The following is a 22,164-nucleotide window of genomic DNA, read 5'->3' as shown; positions in this document are numbered from 1 at the left end:
CAAGACAATGCACCCTGCCACAAGTCGATGAAAACAATGGCGAAATTGAACGAATTGGGCTTTGATCTGCTTCCCCACCCCCCATATTCGCCAGATTTAGCACCCAGTGACTACTGGCTCTTTGCTGATCTTAAAAAAATGCTCCAGGGAAAAAGATTTGGCTCAAATGAGGAGGTCATCGCTGAAACTGAAGCTTATTTTGAAGCGAAAGATAAATTTTTTTATAAACATGGTATTGAAAAATTGGAAAAACGTTGGAACAATTGTATCACCCTAAAAGGCGATTATGTTGATGAATAAAAAAAAATTTGCAAAAAAAAATGTTGTTTCCATTGTTAGTCTCGGGTACAATTGAAGCCATTGAGTGCAATTGAAGCTCAAACGCTGCTGGCAAAAATGAGCCGTTTTTCTTGAGCAAAATAAAACTGTGCCTGAACGGCATATTGAATAATAATTATCAAATCACAATAGTTGGAGTTCCGGCTCATTGCTCCATTCCAGGCAATGAAAGAGCCGATATTTTAGCCAAACGTTGTGCTATTGAGGGTGAAATTTATGAAAGACCGATTGCTTTCAACGAACTCTATAGCGCGTTTCGCCAAAGAACACTTGCCAGCTGACAAGCTTCTTGGGATAAAGATGATCTGGGGCGGTGGATGCACTCTTGATTTCTAAGCCCTTGATTTCTAAGCCCTTGATTTCTAAGCCCTGCGCTTGAGTTGCAAAAACTACTAGAACAAAGCACCATGCGTTTCATTATCTCAGAATTTGATGGGGACGCATGGTCGACTGTAATTTATTTTTTAGAAAAAAATCAAATATTTTCTCAGAATTTGATGGGGATGCATGGTCGACTGTTATTTATTTTTTAGAAAAAATCAAATATTTTGGTCGTCCACATTTTTTAAAAATATGAAAACATACCACTTTAACATATCCAAAAATTCTTTATTTATCACTAAAAAATCCAGGGTGGTGCAAAAATTGGAAGAGGGAAAAAGAATGTTTCAAAATTTTCTAGTATTTTTTAATAGAATAAATACATATTCAAAACTTTTGAAAAAAATTGTGAACCTTCCCCATAATGCCTTAAACATGCCTGATTTTTTTCATATTTTTCGGAGGAGCAGTTTCTTCAGAAATCAAATAAAATAAAAATCAATTAAACCACCCTAGCTCCGTCAATATGGCAGTTAAAGGGTTGAAACTTTGAGAAAATGGTTTCCAGTTTATGACCTTTGGAATGTGGTATAACAATATGAATTCCCTTTGGGGGCAGATTTCACATACTTATCCTTCTATAGCCTTTTGCGGTTCTTTTGTCTTCTTCTTCTTCTTTTCCTATTCCTATATATTCAATTCAATTTTCATCGAAAATGTAGTATGAAAAACAGACTCAAGACTTTGTTTCTAGAACTGTTCTCAAAACTTTGATAGCTCAATAATGGGATTGATATACAAAGAAAATATTTTTCTGAGAATCAAAAATCAACAGCACATGGATTGGCGCTTTCTTCGAGTCTGAAGAATTTCTCAATGCCCGATACCGACGAAAGTTATATGTTCGTCAGTTAATTTACATTCAATTCTTGTGTGGTTCAGTATCAGGATTAATACTTTTGTTTTATTTGTAACTAATTGTGACATGGGGTGGATAGGATTGAGTTTTTAATAATTTAACGTTGCGTAATCTGACACCAAAAAGTTCTTGTAAACTTACGACTTGAACTCTGCTAAAACAGAAGGTTGAGTTCAGCATCAGAATCCAGTACCCTGATTTTACTTTGCATTTACTAAATGAACTTATTATTATTTTAAGAATTTCCACTAAACGCCAGGGATAAATCCTGCTCCAATGTTTTTCAATATTGGCTGTTTTCTTAAGATAGCAAATTGCACTAAAACGCTTTTAAATATACCATAGCTTGTCGTTTTAGAGCAAATTTTCATTACAGCGTTGCGTATTTTTAAAGAAGACAGAGAATATTAATTCATGAGTGCCAATGTGTGTCACGTTGGTTTGCAAAATGCACTCGTGAACTAGCCTTCATCATCCAATGTACGTTTTTATGAATGAACGATCAGATGCAACAAAAAGATGGTTTACTATAAATATAACAGCTTACGGTCGTTTTATTAGCCGTCTATGGGTACGACTTTACGATTACGAGTGTATTAAAATATTTGATGAGTTCATAAGTGTTCACATGATCTCCGACAGCGAATAATCGGAACGAAGAGTTTTATTATTCTAGAAGCTGGGTGCTCGAGGTGAATGTCAAGAAGGTGAAATACACGATTTTTCGGTGTTAAACAATAATTTAAGATTTTCTTACTTATAATGCTTTCCATCTAAAGCGAAGCATTATTCGTCAAAAAGTCAATGAAAATGTTTATAAGAAAAAGATAATCTAAAACAAAACAATTGTTCTTCATCAATGATTGTTGGTACAGTGTTACAAATATTGTTCGTTGAAAAGAAACAATGTTGATTCAATCTGTTAATAATAAATTGAAACATACACATATTATAGCCCGGTATAATTTTAGCTCGGCAGAATGTTTGGAACGACAATGCATGCATGATATATTTTCTGTTTTCCTGTACGTTGTAGTGTAAGATATCAAATAAATTTAATTTATCTAGAGAATCAATTTGTTTATTAATCATACATCAGTGTACCCATATAGTCATTATACATACGTATTTTGTCAAACGAATATAGAAACAATCATAAACTCCTAATCACCTCTTTCGTGTGGTGTTATATGATGCCGAAATGACGCATGAACACGCACAAATTCCTGACAAAAGTAGATCTTCCCAAGCGGCTCGTCCGTCTTGTGACAGTATAGTCAGTTGCATTTTTCCAAAGGTGGGATATACACTTTTAAAATAACTCTTCGCTGATATTAATTACTATTTTTGTTTCGAATTGTTTTGAAGCTTTCCCCCAAAATGTTCGTCATTGTGGTTGTGATTGTTTTGAAGAAAGCAGAAGATTCAGCTCTCGTAATCTACGCTAAAAATATATGTTGAAGCGATTTCAGAATTCGGTTTCCGTTACGGTGAATGGAACCAATATATCTACGTGCTATCGGCGGGAGAGTTGTTGATCTTTCATTTATGAATGTTTTGGTAGACATCATAATCATCACTTGGTAGCGCCAAAGCGCGGACACCACTTCAAAGCTAGACAAACAACTGACCTAGCAAGTATTACTATATTCTCTCCTATTCGCTAGTCATATAATATTGTTGATAATACGCACTTCTTATTAGTATCCATGTTTAGTATTTCAATTATTTAGAATGATACATTAGAACAAGTTCAGTCAAAGATGATAGCCGTGGAATTAAAGAATTCAGTGAACAACAGGGCTTGCGCAGGGCTCATTTGGATATAAGAATTTTAAATATATAGCAAAAGTTTTACCATTTATCATAACTACATAAGTTTATTCAAAAATCAATTCTCAGCTTCGCGAGAGGTTTTTTCCCAGCAACAAAAATGTTTATTTATGAAATTATACGAAAAATAGAACACGGAAATAGAGTCGATAAGCAGCCGTGAAATTCTACTCTTCTGTGACACTTTTTCATATTGAACCGAATTACGACGAATAGACATCTTTATTAGAGGAACAATGTTAGACGTAACAGAATAATTGTTATTAAAATTATTTATTAATAAATTTATACTTATTTTGAAACGTCTAACATATAAATACAGTTCCCCTGAAGAAAATGCCAACTAATAGTGTCGAAATGTTAAATGTTAAAACAAAAATATTCGTTTTATTCCACTTGTGACAAATAAGCAGGGCTCATTCATTATTTCTCTGTTGAATTTTTGCTATTGATTTGAGCTCGTACGAACCCCGCATTTTCGTTTTTAGGTGTAAGGCAAGTATGGTATGTTTTCTCGGATTGTTTAAATCTTCACATCATATGCGCATTACCCTACAGGCAATCATTTCATAATCAATTTTGTTCCAGATACTGTATATTGTCCGAATAAGAAAATTAATAAACGTGTGTCTTGATGAAAACGAATGAATTTTGAAGGGAATTCAAGATGCCATGTTGAATAGAATTTTTCATATGTAAGTTTTTAAAAGTGCTATTATTTGCTCTTACCAAAGCACACGTACGTGTTAAAATTAATTTCGAATCTTATCTAGACAATATTTCGCATTGAAAATGCAAACGATAACCTCTAGATGGCAGAATCAGTATTTAACCTGAGACACAAACCCTATATAAAACTACATTTGTACTTAATTAGTCAGAGCGTAGATTAGGGTAGAAAATGTAATTTTTGGGAAGAGGAATGGCCTCATTCACTTCAATTCTGTCATCTACTCAATTTTGAACCTAGCAGAATAATAAGTAAAATATTTGAGAAAAACAATATTTTTTGGGAGAACTACAAACTTACATCGAAGAAGAAGCTAGTTTAATGAATTCTTTCTTTCCTAATCGTTCAGTTTTGGTGCCATCAGGTTTATTGGATCGCTCAACGAAGTACAATTTCCAGTTCTTTTTTCCTACAGGGTCCGGCACTCGAAGTGTAACCAATTAAACAGGCCATAAATTCAGTTTGGAAAATTACTTTTACTTAATTCAAAGTACAAAATGTGTAAAAATAATACAAAATTCAGAATCAATTCACTTTTGCTCGATATGACCACCTTTTGCCTTGACTTGATGACTTGAGAGAGCGAAGGAGTTGCTTCGTTTGGCCGAAAGCGGTCAATTTCCGAACATTGTATTTTCTGACGAGAAAATTTTTCCAATTGAGCAATTCGTAAACTCTCAAAACGATAGGGTTTACTTGACCGACCGTTCATACGAGAATTTGAGTCATCGATTGGCCACCAGGAGGCAGCACCCGCAACAGATAACGGTTTGGGCTGCTGTAACCGCAGATGAGCGCTCTCCAATCGTTTTCATCGAGCCTGGCGTCAAGGTAAATGCGACATATTATCGGGAAAGTATTCTGGAGGTTGCTTTGAAGCCGTGGGCAGACAAACATTTCGGTGGCAGACCATGGACGTTTCAGCAGGACTCGGCACCGTCTCACAAAGCTCGAGTGAACCAAGAATGGCAACGTTCCGAACTTCATCACGTCCACACAATGGCTCTCGAATTCACCAGATGCGAATCCAATGGATTATTCTCTTTGGGCCATTTTGGAGAGCAAAGTCCGAACTAAAAGATACACCAGTCTCGAGGCGCTGAAAAAAGTTATTGTCCGCGAGTGGGCCAAAATACCTGCAAGTCACATTCGGCCAAACGAAGCAACTCCTTCGCTCTCTCAAGTCATCAAGTCAAGGCAAAAGGTGGTCATATCGAGCAAAAGTGAATTGATTCTGAATTTTGTATTATTTTTACACATTTTGTACTTTGAATTAAGTAAAAGTAATTTTTCAAACTGAATTTATGGCCTTTTTAATTGGTTACACTTCGAGTGCCGGACCCTGTAGAACTTTTTCGTGTTCTGTGTAGTGATAACCATCCAGAATAGTCAACGGGAACGACAAATGAACTCAACCGAGCAACGAAATAAGATAAACATTAAACATTTCACTTTTAAAATAATTTTTATTGTTAACATACAATCTTCAATATAATAGCTCACGACTCATTTCTTTTTTTCGGTTCTGAAGACCTTAAGGATTTACATTTATCTAAAACTAGCGTCGAAAAATATTTATTTTAACGTTTGTATTCACGACGATGAAAAAACATCGTACGATTCAGCTTTACAAAAGTATATAAAACTTGATTTCTTTTCAATAGTCGTAGTTTTAACCGTTACAAACACGTTTGTCTATTTACAAAAGCGTAAAGATAGCTTCCACTAAAAGTTAGGTTTAGGTCTAAATAAACTACAGCAACAAATGGAAATCTTATCAAAGTAGAGTGAACCTACGCAATCCAGTAACTGCTAAGAACTGTACAATGCATTGAGTTGTTTATGGTTATTAGCTTTCATGAATGTTTCCGTTAGAAACATAACCAGAAGCTTATATTTCAATCTGTTGTGATTTCATATACGGTAAAAGTCATAGACTCCCTTAAAAATAAGGGTAAATTTGCTATTTCTTGTTTGTGAAATTAGTTATATTATTAGGGAGACATCTTTCGCAATGTTCAAGTTTGCAATCTTTTCAATTCAATCACAAGGCATGTCTTGATGAACTGAATTTTTCATGGCGAAATGCCATATTCATCAAATTATGAATATCTATCAGTCGATCGAGTTAAAATGAAGGCATCTGTTATTTTTTTCTAGTCAAAGAGCTTAGAGTTCTGTCTATCTGTTCAATGCATCAAATATAAACTCGCATTAATTATTTTGGTGAAATCCTTGCTTTACAACTATATGGCATTCTATCTGCTTCACAATAATTAAAGCTACTAAGAACTAAGGGAAGTTCGTTTTTTTTTGCTAGCCGAGAACAGTAAAGTATTTTGGCTATGGAACGTGAAACATAAAGAAAAGAGATTGCTATTTACAGTTAGGGCCCTCGAATCTAGAGCCTTCTGTGCCATTGGAAATGTTCTATCTAAAATAACTCTTTATTTTATGTAAGACAACATTTAAGTCCGTATTATGGCATCTCGATTTGTTTCTAGTATTTCAACAGTGCTTCATTTCGTGGGAGTTTGCAACTAGTGCTTTGCTGTAGAATCTTAGCTTACAATTTTATAAAAAAAACTTATTGGCGAAGTAAAACAATTTAGAATAAATAAAAACTCCTAAATGTCTAAGCGGGGTTACTCTATCGCACTCATATACTAACACACATTCACACGTACATATACGCTCAGACCCCTGTCTATACTATCTTAATCGAGCAATCCGTCTCCAGTTTGACGAGCGTCTTCTTTACCCGCAAAGCCGTTAATCGAACAGCCGGATTCGGATGCCAGCATTCCTGCATCATCTTGGATAATACTACGAGAATTTCTTCATCCTGCCATCGCTGAGGAATCGGGGGTCGAACTCCCTTGACGCAAACAACTGCGTACATGTCCTCGAAACTGGGATCAGATGGAACTACATCCTGATAGGGCAGAGCGTAATCTTCACACGTGGTATTCTTTGTTCCCCGAATTGTGCTGATACAGCGGCGTGCCATTTCCCAAAATACCAAGCCGAGCGAGTACATGTCTGCCTGCTTGAAACCTTCGAAAATTTTCGTGTCCAGTGTTTCGTTCAAAGCTTCCGGTGCCATGTAACGACGCGTACCGACACGAGTGTTGGGAGCAATCTGTATTTCATCTGATTCGCTGGAGTACTTTACGGCAAGACCGAAATCAGCGATTGCACATTGGCCATTGCGTTTGACCAAGATGTTCTTACTTTTGATGTCTCTATGAGCGATCGCCGGTTTTCCAGGTGTACCGAAAATCTCCGTATGCAGGTGTGCTAACCCAGAGGACAGTGATAGAGCTAACGTCTTTAGCATATGTGGATTAAGTACTCGTTTTTGAAGATAATCGTACAAACTTCCTAATTCGTGATAGTCTGTAATGAGCAACATTTGCGTCCACGTTCCGGTTCCCTTAATATCCGCAGCGATAAAACCGAGTATGTTTTCGTGCCTCATGAGCACAGTCTGATAGATTTCTGTTTCCCGGAACCAGGATGCTTCTTCGGTGGTTAGGAAAATTTTGACAGCAACTTTTTCATCACGCCATTTAGCTAGCCAAACCTCGCCGTATCGTCCCTTACCGACGGAGTGTACCATTTGAATTTGTTTGGCAATTGTTCGTTGCACCAGCAATGGCAAACCCGAGCCCGACCCACTGCTTTGTTCCACCAAATCGGCCAACGGGGAAATGTTCGGATTACACACCGAATCCATCAGGCAGTGAGGTTTCCTTTTTTCACGTTTCTTGTACGTTACGAAGACAGCAATGGATACCACCACAAAGGCAACCGAACAGATTATCACCGATGCCAGTAGAGCCAAGGTGTGTATGCTGGTGTCGTTCACGTTTGCCATCGGAGGCGGGGTGGTCGTCTTCGGTACGTACTCTGGAAGCAGGTCTTTGTTACAGAAATCTTCGTTGTCGCAGCATACGATCGATTTGCCATGGATTTGCGGAGATTGGACACCGACCTTGCACTGCAATTGAATTGAAAGAAAAAGAATGTTATTTCGGAACTGAATGTCAAGCAGGAATAGTGACTAATAGAGAAGAGATGGTTTTATCTACTCTAGAATGTCTGTCCCTAACTCACCTGTAGCAAACCACCGTTCTGTTCCGGTGGCATACATCCGTGGCTCCATTCCGGTACCTTCAGTCCAGTATCTTCATCTGTGACCTCTTCCACGGCAGCAAAGCAAGATCCACCAGGTCTAGTTTCACAAGTTCCATTCTGTAGATTTCCCGGGCAATGTCCTTCGCAGTAACACTGAAGTGCACGTGCTAAAATCGGTCAGAAAAAAACGAGAAAAAAAGGTAATTAGCTAAAAGATGTGATGGGGCTGGACGAGACAATACAAATTGTTGGATGATCTTGTGATTGAAAACACGGATGGCAATTTTTACTCGCATCGCGAAGAGGCATTTTTGTGTAGTCGTCGCTGCCACGAAGTTAATAAATTGTGACACTTATTTATTAGCAATTCTGTCTCAGACAAAGGTCATTAATTTTTGTGTGAGCATACAGAATAAATTGAAACGTGTCACGTTGTACAAGCAGGAATTTGCTTAAGCCGAAGCACAAATCAAATGCAACCGTTCTTGATATCCCAGGTTATAAAAAAATACATTTTAGAAATATTTGTGGATTATCTCACATGCACTGCATGTGAAGCAATTGACATAAAATTTAAACGATTTTTACTATAGTTAATTGTCGTCTGGGGGAAATTTTTAGTAGAAGAACAGGGTTTATTCGTTTTCTTAAAATGTCTTATCACGACAGATAAAAACAAAAAGAAAGCGGAAAGACTAGCATAGAAAAAGGTATTGAAAACGATGGACAAGATTTGAACCGACCTTCATACTAGACAAAAACTATCTTAAAGCTAAAGAACCGTAAGATCGTTGGAAAGATTGCTTCTATTACCGTCTCTCCGAAAGTCACAAATGATGGACTAAACGAAACTATCCGAGTCATTGTTGTTGTCCTATGCCAAGTTTCTAATTTTTTATGTAGGTAGCAAAGAGACACTATCGGACTTGAAGCTGAGTCGAGCCCAGCCGATATTTTACTTTCAGAAGATATTCAGGAATATTTCAGTTTGGAGCAACGCCAGAAATGATTACCAAGCCATCAGAATTCACATCCTCCAATTCGGATGAAACTTTGCACACATTTTCAGTATGACAACACATTTACAGCAGACTCAATTCGATTCAAGACTGACTTTTAAAAAGGGTGTATGTATTTTTTCATGCACTTTTGTGGTAATTCGGAAACTGTAAATTCTACAAAATTGGTGTCCAAGAAGAAGTAGTAGGAAATTGATTTGATACTCTTAAACAACAAAAACCCGTTCATGTCTAAATATCTCGAGAACGGCTGCTTCTGGAAGAAAGGTCATTATGAGCAAGCTTATTTCTTTTAAAATGTAATATTATATTCTAGTGTCTAAATAACAAGTTTTTATTGAAAACTCGAAATTTTGCGAATGTTGGTGAATTGTTTTAGCTGTAACTTCGTCATTTTTCGATTCATACTAACCAAGTTTGAACCAAAATGGTAGCTTTAAGCAAGGATGGCTTTTATCGTATCAAAGAACGCTCTCTAGTAACTCTTCACACGATTCAATCAGTGCCATCAAAGAGAGACGGATATCATCGCAGCAACAAAATACAGAATGGACACCAGTGCGAGAGCGAATTTCTCTCGATGACCTGTCTGAGAATCAAAGATTTGCACACTGCTGTGGGGATTCTCTCTGAAGCAACAAACGATCGCTTATTATCGTTTCGCGATCCGATTCTATTTGGGCAGTTGAAAATTACGATAAAATCATTTTACTATTACCGCTTATTCTAACTATGTGCATATAACCTTTGTATAAGTTGTGTCTATGAAAATGTATGTGAATGCTCCCCACAAGGGTTTTGGAATATTGCAACCTAGTATGAGAATCATCAAGTCGAATCATCGATTCGATTTTCTGCGATAATTGTCAACTTGCGATTCTCTCTTGGTAAATTCCGCACAGCACCAATCATTATCAGATTGTAATTTTTTAAGGGCCGTGAAATACTCAGAGTATAAGTGGAGCGAAGAAATGTAGAAAAAAATTCTCTCACAGTTCATGCATTGAGAGACACGAGTTCTTGTAGCATCTTCTACAGGATTGAAAATGTTGTATACAATATAGAGAAATACCGAGCAGCTTCTGTCAAATTATAGGCAATCACCAACACTGGCATTAAGTTAAGGTTTAAAGTAAAATTATTTAAACAATATTATTCTGCTGTCAAGCTCTTTTAGATGTACAGTGAATGCCAGTTATATAATTCGTACCTGTAGATTATAGAACAATGTAGCAACCGATTCCGAATAAATTTCGCCTGAAACCGATTGGTTTGGAAATCTTTCGGAATTGCGTGAGAAAAAGTGAACTGAATTGAAAACTGGGTTTCGTCTTCTTTGCCTTCTCCGATTTTGCTCGTTTGCGTACCGATTTAAATTTAAATCTTCGAGTTTCTCGGATATATAGAACTAGCTGAATTACCCGGCGTTGCTCGGAAATGTTTCGTCAAGGCAAGGACGAAGTTGTCCTGCTTAGTGAAATACTCTGATTGCAGTGAAACATAACTTAGACGGAAACCCGATTGAACAATATTCCGTTCATGTTCAGATTGCGAATGATCAGTGTTCCATCTCAAATCTCACAATAATCATAATTTTCATGGCATTCTCGACAAATTGGGTTAGTTTTATATTTGAACCCTTTTGTTAGAAACATTTAAAACATCTTTCTCTCTATAACGAAAGGTTGTTTAACATCATAACTACATTCGTACTATAGAATGACGTTTTTGTATAATTTATTTTACCAAGGCTTTAACTTATGGAATAACGATTCAGTTAATAAAATTTTGTTGTAAACTTTTTTACATCACCTTCAGTCGACAGTTTTCTCAATTTACATGAAAAATGCACATTGATTGTATGATTTCGTCAATTCAGATCAATGTTGAGAATGCTTATTCTCCCTCCCTCTTGTGAATATTTGTGTGAACCTCACTTAGTTGCTAGAAATATACTGTACTCGTAAAGAAGTACCAATTTTTCGTAAAACCCGGTCAATTTTCCCTACACTTTCCATGTTCGGGGCACTTACTCCACTCTCTCACCCTCAAAATAACCTTTTAATCTATTTTTATTTAACTTCCTTTTTGTCAGTGAACTTACTACAGATCTCCTTCATGATTACCCTGAGTAGTGTAGAAAGTATCTGTGCTTTTCAAAAAATATCGATTCCCGCCTTTGGTACATGTGCCAAACTTGGTGGCGATTCGTTTAGCTATTTCGTAGTTATGCTGAGACCTTAATACACTTGCGTTAATAGGCAGATAAAGTTTATTTTCCCTTAGTTCTTTGAATTTCCCGGCAAAATGGAACCAGATCCTTTGAAATTATCCAAAGAAAAATACGACCTTGAAATTCTTGCCACTCTCTTGTTTTATAAAAAATGGAAGATTAAAATTTATTTTCAAAAACCCCTCCTTCTAGTCTAAATATCGATTCTCTTCAAATTTCGTCATTGACCCTCTCCCCCCATGTTAAGGACACTTGCTACACACTCTTCCCCCTGAAAATAAATGAGTATCTGTGACAAATTTGATAGCAATCCGCTCAATAGTGTCGGAATTATGCCGTTACACCCCTCTTTTTAAATGCACTTGCCACATCCACTCCCCATATATATCATATTCAAAAATCATCGATTCTTGTCAAATTTTATGAATATTTATTCATGACGCCTCCTGTTAATGATACTTACTACTCTTCCTCCCCTAAAAAATACCTTCATGACTATTTCTGAAGAGCAAGAAATAACTGTACCAAATTTTATAGCAATTCGTGCAATAGTTCCGGAGTTATGCCGTTACAAACATTACACTCCTTTTTTAGAGGCACTTACTACACCCTCTCTCCACAGAATATCCTTATAATCATATCTAAGCTGTGCAAAAAGTGTTTTCAAAAAGTACCGATTCTCGTCAAATTAGATAGTTTTAATGACCACCTTTGTTGAGGACACTTGCTACGCTCCCTCTCCTCATGGAAATATCTCTGAAGAGCAAAAAGTACATGTACTAGGTTTGATAGCAATCCGTTAAGTAGTTTCGAAGTTATGCCATTACAAATATCACACCCCCTTTTTAAAAGCACTTGCTGCATCCATCCTCCATTAAATTATATCTACGGTATGCAAAATATTTCCAAAAAATCCAAAAAATCGGTTATCATCAAGTTACATGAATTTTTTCATGATCCCTCCTTGTTAATGACACTTGCTACTTTCCTTCCCCCCATAAAAATACGCTTATGACCATCTCTGAAGAGCAAGAAGTACATGTGCCAAGTTTGATAGCAATCCGCTCAGTACTTCCGGAGTTATGCCATTACAAACATTACACCCCCCTTTTAAAAGGCACTTGCTACATCCACTCCCCATATAATCATATCTTATATACGCAAAATGTTTCTATGGTCTTAAAAAAGTATCGATTCTCGTCAAATTAAACAAATTTATTCATGACCTCCCTCTGTTAAGGACACTTACTACGCTCCCTCCCCCATTAAAATATCCTTATGACCATCTCAGAAGAGCAAGAAGTATCTGTGCCAAGTTTGGTGGAATTATGCCAAGTAGTTTCGGAATTATGCCGTTTTAAACATTACGCCCCCCTATTTAAAGGCACTTGCTACATCCACCCCCCATATAGTCATATCTAACGTATGCAAAATGGTTCTACGGTCTTCAAAACGTATCGATTCTTGTCAAGTTATATGAATTTTTCCATGACCCCCCCTTGTTTATGACACTTGCTACGCTCCCTCCCATATAAATATATTCCCTAAACCATCTCTGAAATACAATAAGTACCTGTGCCAAGTTTGGTGGCAATCTGTTTAGTAGTTCCGAAGTTATCGCGTTACAAACATACAAACTTACATCAATTTTTATATATATATATATATATATATATAGATATAGATTAGTAAATGAGCGGTTCTTCATAGAATTCCAGCATAAACTGTAGAAATTCGCTGGAAACCAACAAAACGTCGTCCATTCCTCTAGCTGGAGTGTAATGAAATAGCGTCGTTCACACTAACAAATTCATAAAGTGAGCGAAAATTCATGTCACTTTCAATCGGGTTGATGGAGTACTCAGAAACGAGTAGTCGAGTAAGAATTCATTACTCAGTCCTTCTTTGGGATAATGTAGGAAAGAATCAAGCAAATCACAAGTACTAATGCTAAATTTAGTAGAAAAAATATTCGACATGTAGATTATTGCCAGATCCAGAATTGACAATCCGAATTGTAAGAATTCAAAGAATATTGGATTGAAAACTTTAGATTCAAAGGAAGGAAGGAAGAACTTTTGCAAACTTTTAGCAAGTTTTACAGATAGTTTACATGGATTTTATTATCAGATGACTGAATAAATTAAAATTTCTATGTAAGACACTAAACAAATATAAAATGTTTTTGAAGACTTGAAACTCGAAGACATAAAGTGCATATTTAAACATGCATTGCCTTTTTTTACACTGTGTATGAATATGTTATGTCCGAACGCACGAATTAACTTGTATCCTTGAGACAAAAATTTCGATCAAATTGATAGGTATTCTACCATTAAAATCAGCCAAATAAGTATACCGAAATGAGTCCCAATTTAGAAATTTTATTTGGTCACCATGTCCAAGGCTTATTGAATGGCGATTTTTGCAAAAATCATACTGATATTTTCACAATGAAGCACGACAACGATGACAAATACAGCGGATGACAGGATGAAAAGTGAAGCAAGAAGGGTTTCTTTCGTTTCTAATGTTCAAAAATCGGGTGATTTGATATACACACACATACATTTTTCGATCAAACAGTACATGAACACACGGCTGAAAAGACAGTCCACAGAGTGATTGCATAACCTATCTGAACGAGGAAGGAAAAACGATGACCGAACAACTATGAAATTAAGCCTGATCAGCATACATAGGTATCAAATGTAACATCAAAGTTCTATATGCTATCGATCAAGTATTTGATAATCAATCATTCTGAGTTAGCGATAAAGAATTCGATTCCCTTAACCGGTGACGAATTTTGCCGGGTGCAAACGATGGGATTAAATTCGCATATGTTATCACGACACACTGCATTCACATAAGTGATTTTTTAATAAATTATTATTTAATAAATGCGACGAAAATTTTGCGCTGTGCAGGAATTCATCATCAAAGTGACTGCGAGAACCAGATGATGAATGACTGATTTCACTCGCTATCTCAACGATCATAAATCACCAGTCAGGCAGCGGTACTCCGCAACTAGTAGTTGCACCAGGCCAAGTACCGCCCGAGGAATAGACACCAAAGCTTTCGATGGTCGTAGTAGTGTAAATTCGTTATTGGTGTGTGACGGTTGGGGATTAAACGTTTGTTGCCTTTTCTGGTTCTCCGTTCGGCAATTTTGAGAACTGTCCGAATAAAGTGCGATATTTATTACCGAAACTCATTAGGGTTGACGTTTTGTGAGTGCGCGGCTTGTCCATTTCGGGACCAGTCCACAATGGAGTGCTAAAACTGGTTAATGATAAATACGGTAATAAGTACAGCTTGTATCCAATTGAGCTAATCAACAGTGGTATAGTATCAAATTTTGGCTGTCAAAAGCAAATACCAAATAAATTCTATCATATGAAATGAGCATGTCATGAATAATTCATGCGAAGCAAACGATATCCCATGTTCGTTCGTACAAGCGGGTGTGAACAAATCAAAGTTTTTGAAGGAGTGAGTATGAATCGGCATCGTGCCATAGCAAAACATAGATAGATAACCGTATGCGAAAATAATAATACGACCATGGACCGTGTTCGCATTTGGGATCGCATATTCAAATAGCCGCGACAGGCCAACGTAATGCTGAAAATATTAAACAACGGTATATCTCGAATAAGAACACCGGCCAAACCAATTCCTAACTGATTGATATCCATGCACTGAAATGTGTCAAATGAAAAAATTTACGACTAAATGCAATAAGGTTAGAATTTAAAATATAAAAATAGTGGGCGTATACACACGCAAACGACACGTATGTGCCAACCGAACAAAGATACAGATTACTTAGAATCAACTGTGGTAGAAATAGGAATCTCGATCAATCATTCCATATCTCTCGACTAGAGCCTGAAAATTGGCGCTACTGGTGCCAGAGGCTGTCAAAATTGGCGTCTATCGAATATCTTTGTCGACCAGTCGCTGATACCGTTTCGTTCCGCATCGGGTATCGATAGCAATCGATCATAAAATGTGTTTACTTTTTTCAGTTGGCGAAATCATTGCTGAAACATACACGGATGCTTGACCAAAGCAGTTTTAAGAATTTGACAAAATTTTGAAGCGTTTAAAACTGATAAGACTCGGCAATCGCAGTAGATAAGTTAGGGCAAAGCAGGGTGTTTTGCCTATATCAACCATATTGGAAAATTGCATAACTACACTTTCGTGAAAATGGCAAATATTTAAATTATTTCAAACAAATTATCCGAATCAAGTATCCTGATATCCTCTCTAGTAAGAGCAGCTCTTCTCTAACTTAACTGTAAAATTAGAGTATAAATACGGTGAACATATGCAATGTGACAACTTTGTTTTTTTATCAGTAAACCTTAACAAGCTTTTGATTTTCAGTAATGTAGGAAGTTGTGTTGACTAGTTGATTTTACTGTGCAATCGCGGATCACCTTGAGAGGGAGTGTTTTGATATCTGACCGGTGTTATCGGTGTTAGCAGTAAACAAACAGGCGTAAACACTCAACAGGCGTGTGGGTTCGTGGAAACGATTGTGGCTCCAAGGTGATATGAAACAAAGTAGGTGACTCGGATTTAACCCAAAACGTTGATCCACTTCACAATTGTTTGGCTGCAGATTAGATTCAAATAAGATTAACTGCGAAATTGTTATGGTTAGTGCTTTCTATGTTTATTAATCTAGTTGAAGCTCTGCTCAACGAAATCAGCTTGTGTTACCTGTTTGGTACATGAAGCTCGGATCACTTCATTTATTAAATTTTTGTATGACCACTGCTCGAGAAGAAATCTCTTGAAGATATAAATTTCAATGACTAAAAAATTTCTGATTTGATAAGCGATTTGTACTTGAGAGCAAAAACTCAAAGCAAATCAAAGTATTGGCATTACATTCTTAGACGGAGAACAAGCAAAATCTCTCCCCTCGCACTGACACCTTCAACGAGAGCTCTTCTGTTTTACGTACATACACCACTGTTGTATAAAATGTGCAGGCATCATGAGTGTACGTGTTTATTTCATTTTACCTTCAGCACTGAATCGCACCAAAGTGTTAGAGCAGAGCTATTAAATTCTCTGAGGTGGATGCAGATACTTTCACAGAGGTGTACATGCCGGTGAGCACTCTGGTGTATGGTTTGCGTAGAAGAAGCGTGGGGCACGCAAAACTAGAAAAAAAAACCAATTTATCGTTGAATTTTCGTTTTTCATAGCAAGGCCAGATCTATGTACTCTCTATTAATTAAAGTTCGCAGAAGTGTTCGCTCACCATCACGCGCCAGTGATCACTTAGGTGTATTTAGGCGAGAGCACGTAAGAGCGATTCATGCGAAGAGAATGTGGTTCCCTCGCACCAGCTTCTTTCAACACAATCACACACTCGAAATCTGTCTAATGGAGTGAAGAAGTGCGCTTTCCTTTTTGTATGGAGCACAGCACACCAAATGTATCCGCAGTGTAGAAATGAAACTTACGAACTGGTGTATTACTCTAGTGGAATACCATTACTGACTCCTAGCGTTCAGAATCAGTAATACGATCCTACTGGCACTATGAATCCGTCCAGGTTAAGGCTCGAATATACCTCAACTGGCTTGTAAGACCAGCGCCCGATGCATTGAACTGCGAACCCGAGTCGAAAATTCAAGCATTCGTTACCAATGAGTAAACGAGTACGAAACTATAGAAGGTAAAAAACCTTAGAAACGCTTTCTATCTTTTATCAAGATACATAACGGTTCTGTCAGTTCTTGCTCGCATCTCACACGACACAGCCGAAAATCGTTTACGGTCGAAACAACAGAAACAAAGACAATACGCCAGTGAACAATAGAGTGTACGGAATGGTCAAATACGATTTAACAAAGCCTGGAACTTGGCCTACAAGACCGAATTCAATTTGTATAGATTTCAAACGTTGCAAAGTTAGACCGGTAGCAAATGAAATTGAAATCTTACTTAAAAAACTAATGCATCTAGACGCTAATAATGTAAGTGAGATTCAATTCAACAAGGCGTCTAACTGTGTGTACATTATGTTTAAACGTGAAAGCGATGCACTTGCATTCGCTTAGGTTAACAACGAGGTGCACAGCGTTGAGTGTGACAACATTAAATACAAAATCCCTGTGCACATGGTGGACAATGCCATAGAAGCACGCGTGCATGACCTTCCCCCGCAGGCCACCGATAAGTTCGTTCGGGAGAATATGTCGCAGTACGGTGAAATCCTTTCCATCGAAAGGGAAGTATGGTGGAATTTTTTCCCCGGCATCGGGAATGGCGTGCGAGTTGTGCGTATGCAACTACGTAAGGCAATTCCATCTTACATCATTTGTGGTCAAGGTGGGACATGTCCGTGTAAAACGTTGATTATCTATGAAAACCTGCTGGTTACATGTTAGTTTTGTGAACAACCTGCACACTACGATAAACCTTGCACTGAAACTGCGAAAAAGACATCTTCAACCAAAGACAAGGTCAACCGTTCAACAACGAAAACTAGTGAGCGCAGTACTCATGTTTCACCATCAAATCAACCAGCAACGAGCTTAAGACTACGAACAACAAGGAAAACGAAATGAAGACGGACACCAACAACAATAAAACGATGAGGCAATGGATGACGAGACGAGCCACGAACAAAGTGCCCCTCAACCCTCGCAGGAGGGAAATGGAAGCTCTTCTCCTCCTAGAAAAAGAGTGACAACGAGATCCACTTCAGAAAATTCTTTATTTAAAAATTCGGCTAATTCGGCCACGTAAAGCTTGTACGCAAATAGGCCTGAATAAAAATATCTTTAAAAAAAAAATAACGGTTCTGTAATTTTTTAACCACGGCAGACGAAAATCATGTTAGTGGTCACGAGAAGTGTGACGTTAGTGAGATGAAAATCATCCGCATTGATTTGCACTGCAATACTGAAATCGGCTACGTCTCACGAAAGTCACTTGCTCTTACTAATATTCATCAAAGGTCCAAGTACTCGCAAAAATTTCAGCTTCATTGATCCATATTTTACTTTGGATTTTTTGCTATGCGGGTTTTCATGCGGATTTCCAAAGTTATGCGGATTTTTCACATTTGATAACATAACACATGTGGTTCGTAAGCAGCGAGTATTATTGCGCATTATGAAGCTGTGTAATATAAAGTGGCTAATATTACCGATTCAGGGCTCCAAGTGCTTCCCCATCCACCTTAATCACCCGATTTGGCTCCCTCGGACTATTATATGTTCTCAAATCATTTTTGATAGCTTATCAAAAAACAAAACGAAACGGGCAAGGAAATCATCGTCGTCGCGAAGGAGTATTCTGATGATCTTACAAAAAATTACTTTTCGGATTTCGGATTATTGTATCGACCTGCATGATGTTACTTTTTGTCCCAACTACAAGTTAATAACCTGGATTTTTTGTTCAACAAACTGTTGGTGACGTGATGTTCCTAAACTAAGTTCATCCAAGTAGAAAGGCGACTCTTGCAGTAGAAATATGATCACCTCACTTGAATTTCACCATATAATAATACCGATAGTAAAGGCCATTGTGATTTTCCGCGGTGGATCCATATGTTTCTTCTTAATGGAGCGCAAGAAATTATATGTATATTAAATCGTCATATTTGTATAATTTTATCTAGCATTAATTTTGCATTAGAACAATGACGAGAGAAGCTTTCTTATTATGTAAACAACCGTTAGTGGGCTTATGATTTTTTGACGAGGAACGATAAGATAATGAGTTAAAAACACCGTTTTTTAATGTTTTTGTAATATATTTCATAACCAATAAACTTACAGTTTCCCTTAAAAAAAGACCATAACCAGTGGTTGAAACGTCGGGCAGTTTATAACAGCCGTTCTTATTTATCAGAACGTTAAAGCTGAAACCATAATTAATGCAACATATTTGTACGGTCGATTAATCATTTATCAAAAATATAATTTTATCTCTTACACCTTCTTTACATCGAATTCACATCCGGTGTCCTTGGTCACAGACACTTACAGGCCTTAGCTAGAGTATTTCAAATACTTTATCAAAAAGAAACGAGATGTTTGCAAGTTAAACGATCCCACGTGAAAACCAAAGGGTCGAATGTCCACATCTTACGGTTTTCGTTAGAATTAAGTCAGGATAGCTGACAGGATGTCGTTTTGTGTCTTTACATTGAATGGATTAAAAAACGAAACAGTAATTCCGGGAACTGGTATCCGCAGAAAACATGATGATATCAGTGTGCAATCCACAAAGACGATCGTTGCAACGCAACGCAACGTAAACCAGTACATTCAATGTCGTTCAGTAACTTTTGAAAGAAAGCGAAGGATGATTAAAGCTACACAAATGCTCTTATTGGAATGTAGGATTCCAGTCACTGTAGGACTCGGCAGTATAAGTGCAGGTGCCGCCAAGCTCCGAAAGTTTGCTTAAACTTCTCGTATTCCTTCAACGTGTTTTGAAATCTAGGTAAATTCAAATTCAAATCGTGTTGTTCAGCACTTTTGCAAAAGGATAATTTTAACGAAATAATTTTCTATTCTATGAAGCGAGAAAATTGAAAAACTGAGAAAATTTTTTTCTATTCATCCATTGACTCACGATAAAGTCCGCAAGGTGAAGTCAACTAAAAGTTACAAGGATTCAAAATGAAGAGTTTAAAATTACGAAACTTGCGTTGAGAAAGGAAACTTTTCGCCGCATTCTTAAACCATAACTATCTTTAGATCATTTCCATACCGTTCCGTCTGCTTTCGGGTAATGGTTTACTCGATATCTTGAAATGTTGCCATAAATTCTCAGTTATTCAAGAAACCTTGAACTGCAAAGGGATACAATAAATCTTAAACATATTTACCGGATAAACGATAGGAAATAGAATACTTGAGTGGTTCAAATAAATGATTTTACGGAGTGTAGATAGCTTGCTGGTTCGAGTTCAGTCTGTGGAGGATATTTTTTCGTTGGTTAAATCAAACTGATGAAGCCTTCATGTCATAACAAAACATAATGAAAAGCTTTCGTGGTTGGGTACACTAGGTTTTGAAGCTAATTTTTTTCTAAAATTTTAAATCTGTGTCTAAAAATAATCAAACGTATACTTTGGATAAAATCACCCTTCTCCCTCGTAGACAAATAAAAATTTTCAAGAGGAAAAATTAAATGCGTTTTGGCATATTAAATTTTTGTTACATCCTGGTTGTGACGCATTACTGAAATCAAACTTATCAATAAATTCGACATCGTAATTTTCATAAGACATAATCCAATTTATTTCTGATGAATTTGAAAATTCAGACGTAGTAATCGTTGATTCTTTGTGATACACATAGAAAAGGTTCATATCGAAATAAAACAAATCACAGTTCTCGAGCAGAAACCATTCATAATAAAAACAATGGACTGTCGAAAAATAGGCGATTACAACTCACATACCACGACTACCCACAGCTCTCATCTCTATCGCTCTCGTTGACACTCTACTAAAGGTGTAGGTAAATAACATTCTACCCCTACGCACGCTGAGCAGTTGTTTACTTTTGGTTATCTTCGACTGATCTTTTCCTGCACTTAAGACGTTACACTTTGTGTAGTTGACTGTTGGGATGCGAACGAAAACAACTGCACAAGAAGACAAACCGACAGTGGATGAGTTCAACAAACACGGCTTTAGGCGGTTCGGTCCAACCATGCCATCAGTAATACAGTGCAAGAGGTTCTTCATTAAGCGAATGCTCCCACTCTCGGGCGAAGAAGGATCTCCGCTACTTCTCCACGTGAGCTCTAGGCGATGCTGCCTGGCACCGTCCAATTCTTATGCTTCATTACAACAGACCGCGATCTATTAATATTCCTGCTTTGACATTGACGTTGCGCAACCTCATCTCTGATGGATCTCGAGAGGCTGACTGAAATTCTAGTTGATGCATTGCATTGGGAAACGAAGATGATACAAACCGAGCCGATGAGCGGTGCGTGGAAATAATTCTAAGTAAAAGGATCCTGTTTCTACATTTCCTCTAATTTTTTTAAGAGTATGAAGACAGGAATAACTGTCACAGAAAAAAGAATACATTCGAAAAGTGATTGTCATCCCAAACGATGCTTTCAATTGTACTTTTTACTCGAAGTAAGCATTGATTTATACAAAAAATAAAAGGTTGAAATGACATCTTGTTTTAAATCAAAAATCGACAATGGAACGTCGCTTTAGATTATGTCTACTCATATGATCCCCGGTGATAGCTGCAAAAAATAAAAACGACATGTTAGTAGATCCACGTTGACAAATTGTTTCCCCAGCTACAAACACCGCAGTAGGTGCGAAGGTTTGCTTCGAAGTGGTTAAGTCGAATGAACCGGCTTTTACACAAAAGAAGTTTGTCAAGTTTTTTTTTCTCCCGAAAAATGGGAATTGACAGCCGCCAATTAAAAATCAGCTTGGCTCTCCGACGCTAGGCCGTGGGTAATCTTGAGCAGAGTGCGAGACTGAGGAAACAAGTATTGAACCTCAATTAGGTGTGGTTAAGAAATCCAAGAAAGTCAGTCATTAAATTGTGAAAAGCTAACTCCAGATCACATGTTTATGAATGCAAATGATGGC

At 37.2% G+C, this 22,164-nt stretch overlaps 1 protein-coding gene across 2 annotated transcripts in view; it reads right to left on the bottom strand.

The window, feature by feature from the left end:
* Positions 1-5,588: 5,588 nt before the first annotated feature.
* The window catches only part of LOC131431054 (bone morphogenetic protein receptor type-1B), a 335,571-nt gene continuing 318,995 nt past the window's right edge, over positions 5,589-22,164 (bottom strand). For both annotated transcript variants that reach the window (XM_058596508.1, XM_058596509.1), the window contains exons 2-3: positions 8,262-8,449; positions 5,589-8,145 (exon numbers count right to left, since the gene is read on the bottom strand). In XM_058596508.1, the coding sequence (XP_058452491.1) occupies positions 6,850-8,145; positions 8,262-8,449 (1,484 nt within the window). In that variant the 3' untranslated portion in view covers positions 5,589-6,849. The remainder of the gene's footprint in view (positions 8,146-8,261; positions 8,450-22,164) is intronic.

The sequence above is a fragment of the Malaya genurostris genome, chromosome 2 (assembly GCF_030247185.1).
Source record: "Malaya genurostris strain Urasoe2022 chromosome 2, Malgen_1.1, whole genome shotgun sequence".
Lineage (NCBI taxonomy): Eukaryota > Metazoa > Arthropoda > Insecta > Diptera > Culicidae > Malaya > Malaya genurostris.
Note: the sequence above shows the minus strand (reverse complement) of the source record. Positions and strands in the feature narration are given on the sequence as shown.